At 55.7% G+C, this 21387-nt stretch overlaps 3 protein-coding genes across 3 annotated transcripts; all 3 read left to right on the top strand.

Annotated features, from left to right (window-relative positions):
• Positions 1-1189: 1189 nt before the first annotated feature.
• Positions 1190-3412, top strand: ColSpa_12713 (pentafunctional AROM polypeptide 2; the record flags this gene model as incomplete). Its single annotated transcript, XM_049278925.1, has 1 exon — positions 1190-3412. The coding sequence occupies one exon, from the start codon at positions 1190-1192 to the stop codon at positions 3410-3412; it is 2223 nt and encodes a 740-aa protein (XP_049134882.1).
• A 7222-nt stretch (positions 3413-10634) lies between these two features.
• On the top strand, positions 10635-11024 carry ColSpa_12712 (uncharacterized protein; the record flags this gene model as incomplete). The annotated part of the gene is made up of 1 exon (XM_049278924.1): positions 10635-11024. The coding sequence occupies one exon, from the start codon at positions 10635-10637 to the stop codon at positions 11022-11024; it is 390 nt and encodes a 129-aa protein (XP_049134881.1).
• Positions 11025-16792: 5768 nt separating this feature from the next.
• On the top strand, positions 16793-19663 carry ColSpa_12711 (putative transcriptional regulatory protein; the record flags this gene model as incomplete). Its single annotated transcript, XM_049278923.1, has 4 exons — positions 16793-16808; positions 17059-17323; positions 17611-17771; positions 17829-19663. 4 exons carry the CDS (start codon positions 16793-16795, stop codon positions 19661-19663), a joined length of 2277 nt encoding a protein of 758 aa, XP_049134880.1.
• Positions 19664-21387: the final 1724 nt, after the last annotated feature.

The raw sequence follows: 21387 nt of genomic DNA, 5'->3' as shown, positions 1-21387 counted from the left end.
GCCAGGGATCACCACCCTCTGGTCTAGCCCAGACTTTCGTACCGTCCCATACCACAAGGAACTCAAACGGACGAAGGAGAACCTTGTCTATCCTCATTGTCCCTCACGACGACGCCGTGTTGTCCCTCAAAGCTACCGCGCCTCCGCCGCCGCCTCATAGCTTCCCTGTCGGCGAAATACTTCCTTGCCCAAGCGTGCCTATTGACCAGCCTGCGGCCCTATCCTTCCCGTGCCACCGGCCGGTTCGTCTCAACTTTTCTCGTCAACTCCTCATATTGCGACAACGCCCGCGCAAACGCCCTTCTACTCAGAGTCGGCTTCTAAGATGCCAATCTGAGCTCTATATGCTCCCTTGTGCTTGGCTGCTCTGACCGCGCTGACACCAAACTTGCCCCCACGGTCCAACTCGCGCACCACATGCGACTGGCCCCGGAGCACCATCACCAGAGCATCAATCGAGATTCCTGCCGCCTGCGCTTCAATTAGACGACCCAGCCCACCCTTGGAATCGCGAGTCTCCAGTCCTGTGTCGAGACGCACGAAAGCATCCCGCGAATTGGTGGAAGAAAGTACCTGGCCCCAGCAAACCGGTCCGTAGGGCTCTGCTCAGCGTCATCGTCCTCTAGTAATCCCACAGAGCTTCTCTTACGTCTTATCAGTCGCTACTCACGCAGCGCACATCGCGCCCCCGATCTCGAGGACACATCATATGCACCAGCCTCACGACGACCCCCACCGGCTTCTGCTTCCCGGCGCATATCTCTAACACCACCAGGTCACCTGACACGCCTTGGCCCTGCTCTCTCTCTCTCTCTCTCTATTCCCCCTCTCTCTACCATAGTACGCCGTCTATCCCCGCTGTGATCCCTCGAATCTCTCTTCATTCGTCCCTCGAACTGCCATAATCCTGCTTGGACTATCGGTTCGTCTTGTCATGGGACTTTGGCCTCACATATCCAACACCGCTAACCACCGCCACGATACTTCCTCACGATCATCCAAGTCGTCTTGACGGAGGAGAAGGGGAGGGAGCGGTTTATCGCGGGTTCGTTGCGTCTTATCCACCTCAGTACACCGTCCCTGGCGTGGCTGCTCGGTTCTCGCAACTCGGAATCAACGGATCATCAAGCAGCGCCATGGCATCGGTTCACCAGCTCGGGGCTGGCCCAACCCCGCGCGCCCGCGGAGTATGAACGGTTCTGGGAACCAGGATGTTGAGATGGACGTTGACCGGAATGCCAGCCCTGCCGTGACAACCGGCACGAGGTTCGGCAGTCCCCCCCAGAGAGGAGACACTAGGATCGTCGTCATCGTTTATGGCCACGGCCAAGACAACATCGTGTCAGTTTTCGCCGATGTTCTGGGGAAACCGTACGCCATCCGTTCGGCATTCCAAGATGTTAGCGCCGCCGACCAAGGGCTTGTGGTGGGCATTCCGGCAGAGCATGCGAAGAACGATATCAACTCTCGCGACAAGGAGCTTGTCGTGGCGATTAACGCTCACTGCGTCAACCTTGGGATGCCGCCGGACGTCTTTCTTTCGGCGCAGTGCGACTACGAGTTCCTGTACACGGAAGCCCCTTTCTTCCGGCGGGACCTCTCGAGATTCATCTCCTTCACCCTAGGCCAGATCAACCACCACGAGACGTTGATGTCAAAGCCACGGACCTACTTCATCTCCACAACGTTCCCCGACGTCAGCGCTGCATTACCAAACATCGACATTCTCACTGTAGGCGCCGACGCGGTGGAAATCCGAGTTGATCTTCTCAAGGAGCCTCTTGGCGACGGCACATACTCTGCCATCCCGAGTCTCAGCTACGTCGGACAGCAACTGATGCTCCTGCGCCAGCGAACGGAACTCCCCATCATCTTCACCACTAGATGTACGAGGGAGAACGGCCGCTTCCCGATGGAAAACCCAGATCTCTACTACGAGTATCTGTACCGAGCCATCCAATGGGGTGTCGAGTACATCGACGTGGAGCTATGGCTTCCTGAAGCTATCCGGAAGAAGCTCTACGAGCAGAAAGGAAGCAGCCGGATCATGTCTGCGTTCCACGATTTCTCTGGCACCTTCAGATGGCCTTCGTCCCATGCCGAGCAGGTCTATGTTGAATCGAGCAAGTACGCCGACATCATAAAAATGATTGCCATTATCAATGACCATAACGAGAACTTCGAGCTGGAATACTTCCGCTCCAAGATGCGGGCAGACTACCCAGATTCGCCCCCTTTCTCGGGAGTCAACATGGGGGAGACGGGCCAGTTCTCTCGCACTCTGAACAGAGTTTTCACGCCCATCACTCACCCGCTGCTGCCAATAGTCGCTGCTCCAGGCCAGATGAGCGCTTCGGAAATCAACGCGGCTCTAGCCCTGCTCGGGCAGCTGCCCAAGAAGAGCATATACGGCATCACGACCCCGGCTTTTCGAAGTTCGACACCGCAAGCCCCTTTCTATGAGAAGTGCTTCAACGAGCTTGGCCTACCACATTACTTCGCAGTCGTGGAGCGCTTGCCCAACAACTTTTCAAGCATGGAGGCCTGGTGCAACCAAAAGAACTTTGGCGGTGCCTATCTCAGCCCACCGGTGTCGTGGAACAGCCTTCTGAAGCACAGCTCGTTCTTTGCGTCGCTTAACGGCGGCAAGGGCCCAGAACTGACCGAGGCTGCTCGGCTCATCGGAACTGTGGACACCATCATAGTCAAGTCGGGATCGTCATCGTCGGCCTCCTCTGCTCCGGCGTCCATACCGTCGAGTCCGCGCCATGGACATCATGATTCTTTTGGCCATCTCGGGTCGAACTTTTCCGCTCTGTCGCCAAACACATCCCTGATTCTGGACAATGCCAGTTGGCGTGGCATCATCAGCACGCTGACCAGAGACATGGCGCCTTCGGCGTACTTTGGTCGGACAGCCGTCGTTCTGGCCTCGTCCGGCGAAGATGCCGCATCAGTCATGTACGCCCTGAAGGCTCTCCGCATCGGCAAGATATATACCGTCGGTTTCCGGACACCGCCAGCCCTGGCTCGCGATGGACCCGTCATTGAACCGTTCAATAGCCTCGAGAGTCTCAAGAGGGCACAGACGGTCGGCGACGATGCAGCCCCTTTCCTGGTCGTCTCGGCCCTCGGGGCGGAAAAGAGCAATCTCGTCGGTATGCTCGTCCGTGTGTTTGGCGCAAACGTCCGGGGAGGGTCCAATTTCAAAAAAGTCTTCCTCGATCTTGCCGAGGCCTCAGGTGCAAGGAAAGGCGGCGACCCGGGCCTCATCGCTCAACAGGCCGGTTTCTCTGCCTACGGTGTCGCCGACACGGCCGCCTTCACGACCGTAGAGACTCTCAGGCTGCTGGTCGGCCAGAACGTGCCCTACAGCTTTGTCAGATTGGCAAGCGGCAGGGGCATGTTCTGAGTTGTGTAGCAGACGTAGACATCTGAGCTTCAACCCCCTTCCGCATTTTCACGGGACCATTGGTATATCTGCATAGCTACGGATAAAGAATGGCGGCGATGCGAGCCCCAGATCGCGGGCTGCTCCGCAACGGCGCCCTGGAGGCTTGCAGCTCGGAGCGGGCGGCAGGTATTACGGGGCGACACGCGGCGACAAGCGATGCAGCCGACGAGTTCCAGGCCCAGGAAAGCTAGGTCACGCGGAGGCCTGTGGAGATTCCCACGATGGCCAAGGCACACTATCGGCCGCCAACCCCAGTGCGGAGAACGGAGGAAGCGATCGAGCCATGCTCGAAGCTGCATTCAAGCTGCATTTCCATGGCCTCCCCCGGACATGGGAGGACGGAGGTTGCGGCCCCCCTCATCATTTCCGATGTCAGGGTGAGAGAGCGCGCAAGCGGATATGGCCCCGATGAAACGTCCTGACTCTATTCTAGCACGGACGGCTCGTCGAGGAAAGGAGATGATTCATTGCATGTACGGCGTTCAACTTGGACAAGGGAATCTATCGATCGGGCAGGAGAGAGACGATTCGCAAGGGGGAGGGAGTATTTGCGAGATCTAGCTCCATCTAGCCAATGCGCGAGGACGGACCCCCGGCCCGGGACGTCCCATTGTCCTTTCACGGGGGGGTGGTTTATTATCTTTTTTCTTTCGTTTTGCGTGCGGTTTTCTCACAGCCATAGCGGTCTCGGACAGCGTTAGCAGACGGCGGCTGTAGACGGCCTTCTAGAGAGGGCGGTCCCTTTTGTGTATCGATTAATGCAATTCACTCTGGACACGGATATGTCTCAACAATGGTGAACCCTGGACTGTCGTACCGAATCACTTGTGGCCAGAAATCTGGGCATCACCACACGCAGATTTCATGGCCTGTTATGGCACCTTTCCGGCCCGGTGGCGGGCTTTCAGAATGGTACCTGCGCCGTCTATGAAGATCGACACTCGTGAGTTTCTTGGAGTCTCAGGGTCTTGGGGTCTCAGGGTCGTTTGCCTGATACGTCGAGGACCCCTCCGCCACTCTTTTGCTGCTTCACCGCGTCAAGAGCGCCCCGTCTCTGCGACGCTGGAAGACCACGGTGTGGGACGGTTCTTCTATCAGACGGAAACCACCCACCTCGAAAGAATAACCATGTGTGAGCTGCATCATGCTGAGTAGTCGGTGTCTTGACGCACACCCCCTTCTTGCCATATCGCCCCGGTGGAAGCGCTGCGCAGCCCTCCACAATCCATTTCCTCTGTAGCCATCTCAAAATGTCGTGGTCTTCGCATCCGTCCCAAGCCACGACGTCGTATTTGGGGGCTGACATTGGCACAGCCGCATCACTCGTTCGCATCTGACGCAGCATAGTGTAATCATTCCACGAAATGAAGGCTGGAGAGCAACGCTGGCCTCGAGTGAACACCCTCGGGGTCTACATCGTATCCGTTCCGGGAAAGGATGCTTGGAAATTGCAATCTGGGATAGTCATATGAGGAGAAAACATCGGAGAAACGAGCTGCTTATTGCTTTGCGTGACGGACAGCAAACGACTTGGAACCAACAGTGCGCCAATGAAGAAAACTCCGTCAGCAGACCCCTTTGTCTTCTTGCAAGACGGTACTCGGAAATCGTTGTCAAGGCGCTGCGGCCTTGCGTAAAGCATGCGGCGGCAATTACTGCTTAAGGGGTGACGTACTACATGTCAGTAGAAGACAATCGCAACGTCGATACGAGAAGACGACGGGATCTGTGAGAGCACTCGCCCAGTAAGCAGGCTAGGGGCTAAATATATCCCACTAGCTATCCTTAGCCTTCAAACGGGCGGGAGATCCATCTCCATGCTCCCATTTCAAGGTTCATCTCCAGCTGAAAAAGTCAGCAGGGTGAGGAGTTGCAGCACCGAACCGGCCCATCCATAATCTCAGCTCTTTCCACAGCCCAGATGAATGTGACAGTGCGTGGATCGTAAATTTCCCCAAAGAGGGAAACCTCGTCAAGGTTGGGCGGGAAAGCAGGACCAGGCCGTCCGTCTCCCGGGCTGGGCCTGTCGAGCCGATCGGCAACGCATTGTAGCTCTGGGACGACGAATGAGGGGAGGGCAATGGCCGCGATGATTCGGGCGAGGGGGCGCAAACTTCGACGAGGGTGACAACGGCGCCTTGAGACGTCCCGACAGCCCCGGAAGGTTTGTGACGGAGGGCAGGGGTGGCTTCGAGTTTGTCCCACAGCTGGAGGCCGGGAGATGAACAAAGAGAGAGTTGATTGCGAGTCCAATGCGGCCTCTTGTAAAAGAAATGAAAGGGTGAACCATCTTTCGTCAAAGTTAGCTGATTGGCTTTCCTGTGCTTCTTACGAGAAGTCGGCTCCCGTCACAATGATGTTTTTGACGTGCCACAAGGCAAGAAGAGCGCGCCTCGAAAATGCTCTCTTGTGGAGCGTACGTCGAACTTCCACAGCATGGCGCATATGCATATGCTGGTTTGACCGCTGGATATGCCATTCATGTACCAGGTTGTAAACGAGCCGAGACATGGTTCAGGACGTTGTCCTACCCAGCGCGCATGGCGATGCGGAACGCCCAGATCATCCAGCCACTTCTCGGCTTCGTCAAACTACCCACACTGGGGCAGAGTGACGATGTCGATTAAACAGTCAATGCAGGCTGATATGCAAATGTGCCACCTTCTCTGGTGGCGTTTGCCAGTAAGTTGCTCCTCAGCTAGCCCCGGAAATGCAGCTCAGAACATGATCGGTAGCTTTGCAGGCATGCCTCGAGTAGAATGACCATGAACATGGAAGGAGAGGGTGCTGTCAAGCCCGTTGATGATGACTCGCTATTCGCTATAGATGAGCGCGAGGCGTCGTCGTTGCACGGGACGTTAGCCCCCGTGTTTGCCCGTATTGGGTCAAGACTGTGTTGCCCTGCCTCTGGGGGCTCAGTGTCTGCCACGAACAATGGCGTGTCGGGCCGGCATTTCTTGATGGTCAGGTGTCGCGGGGTACGAGCGTTGTTATGGGTAGCCTGTACGAAATCAGGGTTCGAGACCTGCAGAAGTGGTGGATGTGTGGAGGAGTGTGGGGAGATGAACGGAGCGGAGTCACGAATCGCTGGTGTCCTTTCGACCCCAGCTTCAAAGAGAGGTCTTGACTCAGAAGAGGGTGGTCGGCTTCGTTCTCCAAATTCCCCAACATCTGCGAGGTCCATGAAAATGATTGGCACGGCTGTCAAAGGCCCGTAAATCGAGGGCGACGAGTCTGACTTGGTGCAAGAGATGTGGGACGGGTGCGCGCCTAGCCGCCCATAAGCTTAAACACAGAGTGCAAGGTAACTTTTGAGGCGAGAGAAATCTACAGAGGTATGGTCTCATGCGGCCTTCAGTATCGAAGGATTGCGGTGTTGGATACCGTTGCCCATAGGCGCGAATTGGCGGTGAGCTATGAGCAGAGCCTGGTCCGTCCTTGACAAACCCCAGACCTCCCGGAAGTTTGGGCAATGACAACGTGGGCACTGTCCTGGCTTTGGAAATCCCCCATGGAAACGGAAACCTCGCCACAGAAAGAAATTAAGGCAGAGGCAGGCAAGCCATATCTATCACTACCGTGGCAGTGGATTGGTTGCAACGGCGTGATTCTGGCCGCCATCGACAGGGGTTTGAGAGTCTTGAAGTGACTCCTCGACCCCGGATACCGAGATACGCATGCAGAGAGCATAAGAAGGCACCCCTCTGAGCTAGTGCCTGTAGGACATAAATTAACTGACAACTCGACGTTGGCTTCAAATCAGGGCAACAACGTTGCGCCGCTCAAACCGCTCTGAAAGGCTCGATGCACCGTCATAGGGCAATCTTGGGCGTTCCCGCCGGTCCGGCTGTCTTTCAGAGCCGAAAGACCAAGGATCAGCGCAGTTTCATGCCTGGCTGATAACTGAGAGTGATATAGATTCTCGGTTGGTGAGCCGGCGCGAGGATCTTCAGGATGCCCCAAGGAGCGTGGGAGGGTAAGAGATTGCTGAGAGTGGTAGGTGACATCAGCTGAGACCGCACCATTAGCTCCAGGTCCTTTTTCGTTGGTGTGATATTTGCAAGGAAGTGGTTATATCGGACATGGCTGCAGTTTCCTCTCGTCCGGGTTGCGGCAGTTGTGTGGGTGTAGGAGGGCAGTCGTTGCTTGGCGATACGAGTGTTGTCTCCCGTCACACTGTGACGGTCCTCCCGCCGGGCAAGGGACTGTCAAGTTCGTGTCAGAATCTCGGACTTGCGCAGACGCTGCCGAGCCGCTTTGATGAGGAACCAGCAAGGTCTAGAGATTAGATGCGGGTTTGTCTTTCTAAGATTGGATGGCTGACACCGGAGCCGAGACCGGCGGGCTCGAGGGAATTTACGATTGAGGACTTGCAGAGCAAGCGCGAACAAGAAGACCGTTGTTGTCCACAGTGTCTAGGGCCCCCGCAAGGCACTCAGCATATGAATGCAACACCGGCAGAGCGATGGGTGTATGGTCGACGAGGAAGCGGCCGACGGTGGTTCTAATGAGGCAATGGATCTCCGTCACTTGAGCTACCTGGTAAAGCCCTTCATCGGAGCAGTCCCGCTCTTTTCGAGTAGGTACCTGGATACATCAATCTCGAGATCGGGGGGGTTGCGTCCACGGTGCCAACTCTTGCAATCGATGGGGGTTGCTGCGCTAGCTTTGTCTTGTTTTCTTCGAGGATTACCCCTACGTTGCTGGTCGGTGTGCACAAGGCGAGATGCAGAGTCAAAGCTTTTCTCGGCAACCGATCTTAACTGACATCCTATAATGGTTGGCGATCTCTTCTCGAACAATGCTTTCCATAGTTGGCGTCTTAAGAAATGGTAGCTCAAGAGTCCGGATAGCTAGCCTGACCCGTGCGTTGCAGGAGACAGACACGGCGACCACGTGTAACGCGAATTTCTTTCGCGGAACCCTGCTCTCCCCAGCCGCCTCTGGCGTTTGTGTGGTCAGTGCTAGGAAGCATGGACATTGGCCCCCAAATCTGGAGAATATGGCCGTTGTTCTTTTCGCCTCGGTGCAGTAGCGCAAAAGCTGTCGCACGACGTGAGTGGCCGTCTGACGTCGTGGTTGCATGCATGCAATCGGTCTCGGACCTGAAGCGAAGCAGCATGGACAGCATGTATCCGGCTGCTCCCTTAGGGTCCCGCGGTTCCCAGTCGGTATGTTTGGCTGCTGTCATGCACCGGCCTGCGTCGGGCTCTCGACCTGCCAGCACAAACGGAAGTTTGGTCGCTGCTCGGTTCTAGAGTGCATGAGGGGTAAGGTCTTTGGAAGTCAGCTGTACAAGTGCGGGGGCAGCTTACTCTTCGTCCACGGCTTGCGAACAATGAGTTCGGCTGTGACAACATGCTACTCGGCGCTTCTGTCAGGCGCATAGCTCGACGACCGTAGCCCCAAGAAGTACTATGGTGTGATGGGTAAGTCTTTTACCCACAACAGGTAGTTCTTGGATTTGACCCCACAGCCAGCGAGGAATCACAACCCAACTGGCTGAACAGTCACCTAAGTGTGCGAAGTACCAGTGCTTAGATCTGCCTGCTTGCAAGCCACAAGATACCTGACAGGGGTAAAAGACTTTGGCCTGGTACCATAGTACTCGAGTGATATGTGTATGGCATCCCGGGCGTCGAGGTGTCCACCCCTGAGTAGGGATCCACGCGACGACCGGCAGACCAACCGAGCTGCCTGCCTGATCTCATCGACGCGTGCCCTCACGTAGATAAAGAATTTATCCTCGATGACGGAGAGGGAGGCAGCCAATATATCGGAAGGCAACTGTAACGACTTGACACTGACAACAACATAGTTGAGACCGAGACGCAGCGCACGTACATCTTTGGGTGCCTAACGAACGCAGGGAAGGATAGAGAGGCCATGACTCTGCTGCGTAATGATTGATGTGGCGTATTACTGAGCATTCTAGGGACGCCCTGGACCAGGGCGTTAGCTGTCGAGCGAAAGCAGAAGGATGTGGCTACGAGTGGCTTGCTTCGGTCCTACTCGACACTGGCCAGCATCTTCGATCTGCTAAGCAGACGCTCTGATTCGAGCGGCAACCAGCAGGTGCCATTGTCGTCGACGTCGAGGGAGGTTCAGTAAGAATATTGATCTTCGAAATCTCGTCTATCGTCGTAGGTGACCTTCGTCTGCTGGGTTTGGGGAAGAATTCGACTTGTCACCACCAATACAGAGAGTACTTCCTTGCCACATCGAATGAACACCCCTCCCCCGGCTCCAAGGGTGAGTTGAGACGATCTTGGCATTAGGCGTGACGGATTGCACCAGCAAGGAGACCAAAGCAGAAAACTTCTCCGCATCGATCAGCACAGTTCCCCGCTCCCCTTCGGCCGGAGGCTGATGGTGTGGCATACTCTCCCCCAACCCTTCTTTTCAACGGAGAAGTGATGCTTTGGTGATGCGCCTTTGGTGTTTTCTTTTTGCCTGTGCTTCTTGTGTGCGTGTGCCTGTCCCTGTGCTTTGCCGCCCTCCCAAGATCTCTCTGGTCCCGAGCCGCCCCTCCTTGCGCGACTGAGTGTTGGCAAACCGGGATCACCGCCGAGCATTCACCACATCTGGCTGCCATGTGGTGCGAATTCCTACGGTAAGCAGTCGGACAGGCCGGACTTGCTGCCTGGGAACCAAGGAGAGAAGTAAGGGACCTGACCATAGATGGATGGACGGATGGATGGGATAGATGGTGGATAGAAGGAGAGCCAGTGGTTCGGGGCCGAGAAGAGCAGACACCAGCCGTATCCCTATGGCTGGGTTGGGTTGGATTGAGGACGGGTGAGATTCCTTTTCCATGCGCAATGGGTTGCCTGAGAGACGTGCCACGGTCTCGACCGAGGGCTAAAATGTGAGACAATGGAACAGCATCTGGAGGGGTAAAGGATAGAGCAGGGTGTAGTGGTGTTATCTTGAAGCAAAGCTGCAAGCACTTTTCGCGATGCTGTTGCTGTTGGATGTCGACAGCAGAAAGAGTGGTTCAGTTCCTCACGGCTTGTGTACCCAGGAGAGGGTGCCCAGACGTTATCTCGGGAAACGGATTTAAACATGCTAATCGAGTAGCTGCGCAGGGCACGGGTAGGAGCCTCGAACCAAGTCTGGGTCGATCCCGAAGCGTCCTTCCTATTGTGCAACATTCTGACAGCGCACGCCGCCCGCAACGATGACGGTAGATACCACAGCATGTCGTCAATCAGCAATTGTCAGAATCCTGGACAGAAGCAACAAGGGCAGGCCGGAGGAGGGTGCGTGGGAGAGTGAGCTCCTACAACCAAAGGACAGCAGCCCGCTTGTCACAAGCTGTGGCCTGGGGCCGCCAAGCATCGGACATCGAGAGCGACGGGCCCGAGCAGATCCAATGAAGATTGGAAAGACTGCAGATGTGCATGAGGACATCGCCCGTGCCGCACTGTACTGCGCTTACACGGATCGAGGCATGTCACCTGCCGCCTGGGTCATCGAGGTCTGGCCGCACACTTTCACAACACCCCTGCTCCGTTACAGAGTCCTTTCCAACCCGTCCGCCGGCCCCCTGGCGCGCAACCTGGCTTGATTGAGGTAGCTCGTACAAGGATTCTATTTCATCCCATCTATTTTCCCTCGTCAATGACCCATTCCCCCCTTTCCCACCATACCTAGGCACAGAGAGGCAATATGGGTGTTCTCTGCAGCTGAAAGGTGCGGGATCCAAGGATCGAATGCCGCCAACTCAGAAAGGCAATCTTTACGAATGGGCAACAGGCCTAACCTGGGCATGCCGCGCTCGTCATTAGCAACCGGTACTTGATGAATTTTCACCTATAACAGACTTGCTCATGCTTAAACGGTGGAGGATGAGGACGGGGTGAAACGCCAAATTAGACCTGGTGTGCCGAGAGGTCACGCATGCTGCTCGTCCTTTCTTCTTTCGCTTCTCTCATGTTTGACTGCATCTCTTCGAGATCTGACACTGACACAGCATGGTCTTGTTTGACGGACCGGCCTTTGATCTCGGTGCTAAAGGTTGCCAGGCGGGGGTCCTGGAACTAATCAATCCAGTGCTCGCCCCAAACACCAACAGCAGAGCCTACGCACGAACTTGTAGGAAGCCACACCATAGAAAGAAATGCCATGATGCAGGCACGGCAAGGCTGCGCCAAGGACATCCCTACTGATGGACTGATTAGATGGCCCGATCTTGGCGGTCCGGTGAGTGCCGGCTTGACCAGCAGGGTCCGACACAATGGTCTGGCACCCAAGTCCGAGGACCCATGACAGGGGAATCCATCACTTTCCCGTGTCTCCTTTTCCGCCAACGTCAGTGCTGGATATCCGTTTTCGTATTTCCAAGTCTAGGTCTTCGCCCCTGCGAGTACTCCCAGCTGGCGAGCGAAGTAACATGGCAAGGTCTCACGGGGCGCCTTTGCCGGGAGCATCGTCTCAAACGGGCAGGATGGCGGAAGCCGGACGATGACGGCATGCCGGGGATCTAGGTTGCAAGATAGCAGAGCCCGATGGTTCCCGTTCATGTCATCGATCTGGCGGAGCATCGACAGGAGCGCATGGCATGGCACTTTGGTGCTTGAATGTTCAAGTTCGTCCCAAAATTGTTCAACTGCCGACACCAGCGATCCAAACGGGTTCCGTCTCAGCTTGCTGGAGAACGGCTGGTCCTGCTGCCCATTGGCGTTTGCTTTTTGTCGTCGTGGCAAGCCTGTTTGATGGGATGTCATACAGTAATTAAACGTCTGCCAGGGAGTTCTGGGGAAGTGCATGCATGCTATGTATGTAATTTGGACAAGTACCGGCCTCGACGGGTGCCGCCCTGGGTCGCTAAGACACCCATCAACTGGGCTCCTCTATGTCAGTGCGTGGCCCTACACATTGCATGGGTGGTACGGAGTGGCACAATATTATTCTTGAGTACCGCTCCAAGGGCATCAGATGTTCGTGGAAGGCCAACAGCGAGTTGCATACCTAATTTTCTGCCTTGCTTTGGATGCTGTGGGATCGACCAGCCAGGCGAGTTCCGGGTACTGCATTCTTCGTAGCGTGGTCGACGAGCAGAAGCTTGGGCCAGAAGCAAGTCAGGGCGGGTCGAGAACACGGCGTGGCGGAAAGTTGAGGCATGCGCGGCCCACGTGTTGATTAGCTTGTCAAACGCCAATAGATATATCCAATACAGGTTACAGCTGTAGTGGGCAGTTGCATATTGCTCAACGTCCTCTCGCAGGCAACAGGTGCAAGTGAGGAAGTTTAATGAATGAGATGTGGATAGGTCTTTTCGAGAAACGACCCATATTTACGAGGTTATGGTGAGTTGCGGAGTCATGCTCTCTGCTTGCTATGCGGGCGGAACGGGTGTTGCGTGCCTTAGGGTTTGTGGAGTTGGTAAAAAGATCACCATGTGCCCTCAGCTAGATCTGGACGAGTACCTAGCGCTATGCTGCTTACTCGAGGCTATGGCGAGGGCATTGATGAATGAACTCCATACCGGTCAGCAAGACTCGTGCGGTTTGAGTCTTCCGAAGGCCACCCCTAGCTTGTCATGTCGAGTCAGCCGAGGAGTCGACGGATGTCCATGGGGTACGGAAAGAATACGGAGCTATCCAAATTACAAAGTCCCTGATCAGCTCGGGTCTGCCCAGTCGCAGGGGAGGTAGGGGTAAAGTTCATCTGTGGCTGACCAATCCCGGTGGGAATGCGACTGGACAGGGTCAGGTTGGAATTGGCTCAGTATCGGCACTCTAGAACTCTGACGAGGCCGCCGGGATCATGTCAACGTCCATGATCAAGCTGAGGACCAAAGCCGAAGTCGGTGTATTGTCCTGGATCCAACTCCGCCTTCCCATGCCCATCGCACTGGGTCAACGAAACTTTGCTGGGTGGATTATCGTCTGGAACCTACCTTTCATCGGACATTGTATGTGCTTGATATTAGACAAAAACCCCCATTGGCAGGGAGGCAACGAAACGAAGGTGCAGGCAGAAACGGGGCGGCGATATCGATTTGCTGCTCGGGCAGGCCATGCTGCGGCTTGCCGTTGACTCGGGACTCGGTAACTTCCCGCGCACCTTATGTTGACCCCCGTGAAAGCCGCCAGCACGTCTGTGAACCGATTTTCATCTTGCATCCCAACCGCCCTGGATAGTGGGTACGTAAGGTAGGCACATGGCGCGGTCAGAGTACAAACGCAGGGCAAATCTGACCGTCGCTTATGGACATGGAAGCTCTTGGAGGATCAAAGGTACAGACAGGACACGACGTACCTTTTATTGGAGTAGGAGTAGGTATCGGCCTGTTCGTTCCTTCGTCCTCCATCCACATGGCATCTTGCCCTGGGCTGTCCTTCCAACCTTCGGCTCATCGATAGAGTTTCAAGGTCGACCCTGGAGAACTGAGAAAGCAACACCAATGCCAGTGCCAATGCCGTTAACAACAGCGTATTCCATGTATCTCACATATCATTTATACTTTTATTTCTTATTTCCTTTTTTGGCTTAGCAGGCGCAAGCTCCCCCGACCCGAGCCGACTGCTTGACTTGGTTGCAATTACGCCCCATTGGATTGAACTGTTGCAAAACCCCATCATCACTATTACACAATCACACTCACAGTGTCCGCTTGCCGCGTCGCCATGCCGGGCATCGACCTCGTCCCTGGACTGGTCCCTGGTGCTGGTTCTCCACGGGTACTGGGGAGACTTCCATTTCACGCATTTCCAGCTCCACTCCTTCGACACGCACCGTAGGCGCCGCCGGGAGGCGTGGAAACTGTGAGAAGCCGCAGTGGTTCACTTGGTGAGTTTGTCATGGGGGAGCTTCTGCTCCCCCCCCCCCCCCCTCCCCCAGCAGCAGCAACGACGTCGGAGATAGCGCGTGAATCCTCGCTCTACCTTCTTTCTTTCCTTTCCTTTCCAAGCGAGGTCTCCTAGGTAGCACTGTCACTGCAACCCGGCTTCGTCAGTTCTCGAAACCAAGCCCAACTTCAACCGCCCGAGCAAAACACGCCCAACCCGAGCCAATATCGCTTGTCCTCAGGCATCATATCACATCTGACCCCCTACCGTCTGAGATGGTCTGCTGCTGGTCTGGCCCATCTGGGAAAGGCGACCTGTCTATCTTGCATCCCTCCTCATTAGAGAGTGCGCTGCAGAGGTGCGCTGCGGTGACGGCATGTATTGCGCCTGCTCACAAGCTCGCTTTTCATCTCTTCACGACTCCACACATCCCTCCAACTTGACTTGGACCCTGGTTGTCTGGGTTCATTTTTCGTCCTCCCATGTATCTCGGGTCGTGTGAGACGAGAAGAAACGACGCCGACGCCACAAAGCAGGTACATCACAGTTTTTAGCCACGCGAGTCTGCAGCTGTCCCGTCTCGAAGAGGGAGGTCGGCCGTCACCTTGCAATAGTTCGTTGCTCTACCGGGCCCCAGTGTTGGCGCACCTTGTCGGATACCGGTAGTTTCATCCTCCTTCTTTTTTTTTTTTTCGTTCCCGTTTATTCTTCTTCTTTCTCCTTTCTGTTGGAGTTACTATTCCCCGGTACCTGTGGTGGAGCTTGTTTTATGTACAGAAAGAAGGTTGAAGGCAACGACGGGCTACATCAGCCCTGTCCTTGTCCGGCTCTGCTTTTGGGCTTGCCGCGACTCGCTCTCCTCAGACTTTCGGGTAATGCCCAGGAGGATTTTCTTTGATTTTGGCTTTCTCTCCCTGTTCCATTGCCACTCTCACCTGCTGCCGACACTCTCTGTCTTTTGTGTGAGTCGAAACCGGGCCAGGTCGGCTGGGCCTCTTCAAGCAGGGTCTTCAGGATCGACCAACGACGTCCCATTCCGTCGTCTTAGCGGGTTTTGTTGGGCAGGCCTCGATGGCTGGCCATCGTATGGAAGGCGTTTCTGAGCATTTCTGAGGTGTAGCTTCCAAGGCCTAGTACCGGGCTGCGTACTCGGAGAGTGCTGCAGTGCCGCCGGGTACAAAGGCAGTTTACGGCGGATCCTCTCCTTTGATGAATGGATCCCTCATCCGGGGCACGACGAAAGGCAGAAGGGAATGGGGACAAGGGCTGGTCGGCGGCAACCCCAACATCCATCATCCCAGCCTGCCAGCAAAAGCCCGGCTCCCCAGTCGCATCGAGACCTATGACAAAATAAGACAAGCCTCTCGACTTACCCCCCAGACCCCGGCCTCCACGCTGCCGAAGCAGCAGCTTGCCCCATCTTTCCCCAACATCGTACCCACCTCTTCTCCCCCGAGTCCCTCTCAAGGCGCTCACACGTTCCTCGGCCCTTTCCTTGAGGGGGGGGGCTCCCCTTCTCCTCATTCTCCTCAGGCCCTCTCTCTCTTCCTCCGCTCCTCCTCCACCTAGGTACCTTGATCCGGAGAACGCACAATACCTCGTCGCCTGCTCTGCTGGCTGCCCACCCCGATCGATACCTTGCTCAGCACTCACCTGCTCACTGATTCACTCGCATTCACACAGTCATCCCATTCCGAGGTGATCCAGGCCTGACCAGCAGACGTCCTCGAACGTCTCTCGACATGCTAGTGCGCTCTGCTACGACCCCCGGCTGCCCTACTTCTTTTTTCTGCCCCCCTCTGTGCAACCTCCTCTTCTCGTCTGCCTTGATTGGGTTCGAAGTCCTTGTCAATCTCTGCCCCCGGTTTTGTAACTGTTCCCTTCCAATCCCCCTGCTGCTTTTGCTTGATGCATCCGAACTGCTTCCCAGGGCAGGGCGACGAGAGACGAACACACCCTAGTCATATGCACTAGCCACCTCCACATGTCTACCTGCTCCTAGACGGACTGCACTGCTGGGGGGAGGGGCAGTCTTCATTTCACCTACTAGGCCAGGCCTGGCAACCTCTTTGCCTTTCCTTACTTCATAACTTCACCGGTCCCCGATGCCGTCTCGCTAGCCCGGCTTCTTTTTTCTGGTTTCTGTGCCTCTGCACTTCCCCACAGACCTCACCCAGTCACACACTCTTGGTCTATACTGGCCAGACGACTCGCACGCCCAACTGAAGCTGCCTCGACATGTCGTGAACGACGCAACTGTCTGCGAAGGAGCCCACGCTAAGCTACTCAGCTTGCTGAAACCAAGTGCATTGCTCGCCACATCGGTCGGTGCCGTGCCGAATTCCGTCACGACTTCAAGATTGTTCCTATCCCACAGCATCTGAGGTATTTGGATAATGTCGACATCTGTCTACGAACCAATGAACGGAATACCGCCTCCTGGAGTTCACCCTGTGGCCATGTCCCGTCCACAAGTCGGTATCGAGCGCCTACCGACCCGGCGGCTAAGCAATGAACCTCGGGAATCCATGAACTGCAAGTCATGCCGCAAGCGCAAGGTGAGACAGCATGAGTACCTCTCTTGGTACCGAGCCCAAGGGAGGTTTCTCTGCCACGCATGAACCGATGTCTAACTCAACTCAACGACCAGATCAAATGTAATCGGCTACGCCCATCATGCGAGGCTTGCCAGGTTTTTCAATGCCCTTGCGTATACGGTGAGCAGAAAGCCCCTCCTACCCATGCCAATCGGACCATAGCGTCAGAAAAGGTGTTGGCGACTGACGAGTGTCCCATTTCTGTCTTCAGATGCCGTACCTAAGAAGCGTGGGCCCAAGACGGATGTCCTGGAGGCGCTCCTGAAGAGAGTGGATGGTCTGGAGGCAAAGTTGAAGGAGAAAAATGCAGGGGAAAAGACTCCGACTACTCCGACCACAGCAGGTATCAAGGATGAAGACGCTTCGCGACTAGAAGACAGCCCGGAGGACGACCCAAACCCCAATCCTAAACGTCTGGCACTGGACACCAAAATAGACGCCGATGAATCAGCCGTCTATTCGCCTGCCCCAGCGAGGTAGGTCACACTGCTAGGAGGAGTCACGTTCGCTAACCTAACGCTACCAGTGAGCCTTCGCCGCCCAGCGTTCAGCCCGATGCATTACTGGACACATACTTCACAAGATTTCACTCCAAGCCATACCACATCTTGGACGAATCTTCCGTTCGGCAACGGCTTCAGCTAAACCAACTGCCAAATTACTTGGTTCACGGCATATACGCCGTTGCGGCGAGGCAAGAAAGATGTCTCCGATGACTGAGAGAGGTTGCTAACCTGTTGGAAAGATATACACCCCATCCTAGTGGATATCAATCAGCCGTCCAACTTAGCGAAGAGTTCGCGTCACGCGCCAGGGCTGAGATCAACACAGATGAGCCTTCAGTTGACGCCCTGCAGGCCCTACTTCTGCTCGTCATTGCCTTCACTGCAGCAGGCAAGGGCAAGAAAGCCTACATGCTGATGAGTAAGTGGGTGGATCATCAATATCGAAGCTTTAGCTAACAGACACAAGCCAATGCAGTGGGTATGGCAATGGCTCTTGAGACTCACCGCGAGTTGGACAACAACGCCCGGGTCACGCCCGTCGAGCGAGAAATGAGGCGGAGACTTTTCTGGACGTGTTATCTACTGGACCGGTTTCTCGCATGCGGTTCGAAACGCCCCTCTCTCATCGGTGACAAGACCATTCTCCTCCGGTTGCCGTGTTGGTCGCCTAACCCTACCGTGCCCCCGATTGACGGAGAGTTCTTCCAATCCGGATCCAACCTGCAGTTCCTTCAGGGCAGCGGTAAGAAGTCGCAAGGGAGTACAGGTATGCTCATTGATATCAGCCGTATTCTTGGCATCACGAACCGTTACCTGGCAGCGGGAGGTGTAAAGGGCGACTCTCACTTCCCATGGCACTCGCTATCGAATCTGTCCAAAATCCGCCAAGACTTGGATATTTGGGCTTCTGGTACTGAGGACGTCTTCTCAAGTCTTGACACGTTGTTCGGTCAACCCGACTCAACGATTTTGGTGCTGAGCAAGCTTATATACCACCTCATTCACTGCCTCATCTACCGACCTTTCCTACCGATCGACCTGGCCGAGCTTGCCGGAACCGGACAGCACCAATCTTGGCAAATTGAGGCAACGAACATGTGCTTCCTGCACGCGAACGCGATCTCCGAACTGGTGGAGCTTGGAAAGCAGACCGGCACAATCGAATGGCCGGCCTTTGTGGGATATTGTATATGCACCGCCGGCACAGTTCATATCCACGGTGCCCATTACAACAAGAATGGCAGCGGCGATTCGACTGTTTTCGGCATGTCGGCGGATTTCCTGTCTCGGGAAATGCAACAACTGAGCGAGCTGCGATATGCTTGGGCAAGCGTCCAGCATCAGAGAGAAACGCTCCAGGGCATCTACAACGCGCACTCGGAGCTGGCTAAAAGCCTCGCAAACAACCCTATGCGGTATTCTCCAGCATTCCATCTCGAGGATTTCTTTGATCGATATTCAAACATTGGCGGACCTGGCGGGCAGACCTTCAACTTTGACGCAGCGAACCTGAGCCTTTCTGATGTCGTTGTTGACTTCACTACGGATACGTACACGGGTCATGACCTCTACGCGCCTCGCGCAAACAGTATGCATGAAATGGAGCGACCCAACCTAAAGCGAAAGAACACAGCTCCGTCCGGCCGGAAGCGCCCAGATGCCAAAGTTCTCTCGCCGCTTAGCACCACCAGCATGGCACCTCCCCACGGCCTGCCGACGCCGTCTCATGCTCGACATTCGTTCTCTCATCCGACCCCCACGATGGCCGCCCACCCCTCCCCAGGACTGCTTGCCACACCCACGTCGCTGCCTCCGCACCCCGAGGTGATGGAGCATCCTTCAATGCCTGTATCTCATGGCCATTATGACGAGGCGGCAGCCAACAATGCGGCTGTTGCAGCGGCGGCAGCAGCTGGGTTCTCACTCGGACACCAACCTCATCATCAAGGGAACGTGCCTGCGCTTTCCTCGACCGCCTTCTCCCCGCAGTTTAGCTTCGCTACTCCTGGGCCAAGCGGGAACAGCGAGGGAGGAGGCAGCTACGATCCCATGTTTGGCGGCCTGCCCACGAACGCGTTTGGGAGTCCAGCGGCCTGGCACGGCGATGAAGGAGGTAACAAAGTGACGGGGGTTGCCGCGCCTAGTCCAGGAACAAAGAGCAACAACGGCAGTACGGGCACTGGTCCGGGCGAGGAGAAGGACCCCTTCCTGAGTCTACTGGAACAGCTTGCGGAGAATGAGCACCAGTTTGCGCGAGGTCCCGGCAGTGAGCTTGATTTCTTTTTTAGCGGCACCGGAGCGGCACAGTAACGAACTTCTGGACAATATAAACAACTTCTTTCCGGCCTCCGCTTCCTAGGCCGAGGCCGCGACCATTTCTTGACAGCATGATACCTCTTTGACTGGATACAATTTTCTTCTGAAACCGGATCAGAGAACTCGGGGGACGGTAGTCAACATTTAGAGAAGGACAGAGAAAAGATTATCAGGATGGCAACGGCACTTCCGGGTATGGGCCCTTGACGATGGAACGATCTAGCATGCGCAGGAGTTTAAGGTACAGGTGCTTTCCAAGGGGTTGTGTAAGATGAACAGGCATGTAGGGGTCGTGCCTCTTGGGGCCATGACTTTCCTGGGATGAGGCAGGAGACTTCGGTCTTCCAGATGGGGGAGATTTTACTATTCTTGGTCGCTGAGCGACGGGTCTCGATACGGGGCATCTCGTCTGCCTTGATATGGCCCGCTTGAGGGGATTTGAGCTTATTTCAAGAGTTCGCAGACTCGAGTACACGCTGACCAGAGCCTGTCATAAACAATGAAACAAAAAGACCATGAATATGTGCTATCCATGTAGGGCACGCCCTACACTACATAATGGCTTTATCGACGTGTCGCGTGAGAACCTGGCGCAATGGCGCTTCACACGGATCCGATCGTCTTGCGCGTCTGGCATTCTTCACTTTCTCCAGTCTGCCGGCCAAGACTTTATCGTACGTATCAAGGGGTTTCGTCTGGCGTTGAGTCCAGGGACGATATGTTGGTTCAGGTATGTATGTCATCGGCGCAAGAGCAGAGGCGGCGGCATGGGAGACGTGAGCTCTGCCTCCCGTGCATCCACCAGCCTTGGCATGCCGATTGGTGAAGAAAGTCGCGCAGGTCATGACCACCGCGTGAGGTGTGTGGCGTCTGGGGAAGTCACGCCCTCGGCGGGGCGGGATGGCAGATGCCGAGGGGGCGGGGGAGCTCGGCGTGGGTACGAGAGAGGGAATTGGCATGCGCGCGCGCGCGCGCGCGCGCACCTGTTTGCCTGGTTGCGACCCGGGGCTTCTGGTGGCGGTGGGATACACGCACGCACGCATGCATTCAGTATATCAGCATTGAGGCCTCTGGTATCGCAGAACGGGACGGGACGGTTTAGATGGGCATTCGGAGAGAAAGCAAAGGAGATGGTGCTTTTTTTCCCGCATTTTTCTACTCTTTTCTTTGGCTTCCTTCTTTCGAACAGGGTGTGGAGGGACGGTGCTTGCGGCTCCGTGGTTACATGGCCTGGCGGAGGAGTGGAAGGGTGTGCTGGCCGAATAGCAACGGCATGGAGGAGGGGGCCGTTGTAAAATAGGGAGACGATGTTTTTGGGTAGGAATGGGAGGTTCGACTCTCCCGGGAACCCGGGCCGTCGCATCTCAAGGCCCTCCGGGAGCTGAAAGGTGCCGAGAAGAGGGGGCGAGCGCAAGACTGGTCTCCCGTGGGTTCATGGGGTTTGGTAGTGAGGCGGTACGAGGACGGGGTCAGCTCTTAGGTAAGGTATTTGATGGCGAGGTAGTATTCCGTGGATCAAGGTTCCGGGAAGTCCGGGGTCGACGCGTACACGCTTTTGCCCAAAACGGGAACGAAAAGGCAGGGGGATGAGCCCTGGGCGGAGAGCAGGATTCGGGTGTGTGAGGCTCTCGTGACGGGGTTGACTGTTCATATGGAGGTGCAGCGGAGCAATTCATATGGCGATCGGCTTGTAGAAGGATCAATAGGATGGGAGGGAA

The sequence above is a fragment of the Colletotrichum spaethianum genome (genome assembly GCF_022836535.1).
Source record: "Colletotrichum spaethianum MAFF 239500 DNA, contig71, whole genome shotgun sequence".
In the NCBI taxonomy this organism is placed as follows: domain Eukaryota; kingdom Fungi; phylum Ascomycota; class Sordariomycetes; order Glomerellales; family Glomerellaceae; genus Colletotrichum; species Colletotrichum spaethianum.
Note: the sequence above shows the minus strand (reverse complement) of the source record. Positions and strands in the feature narration are given on the sequence as shown.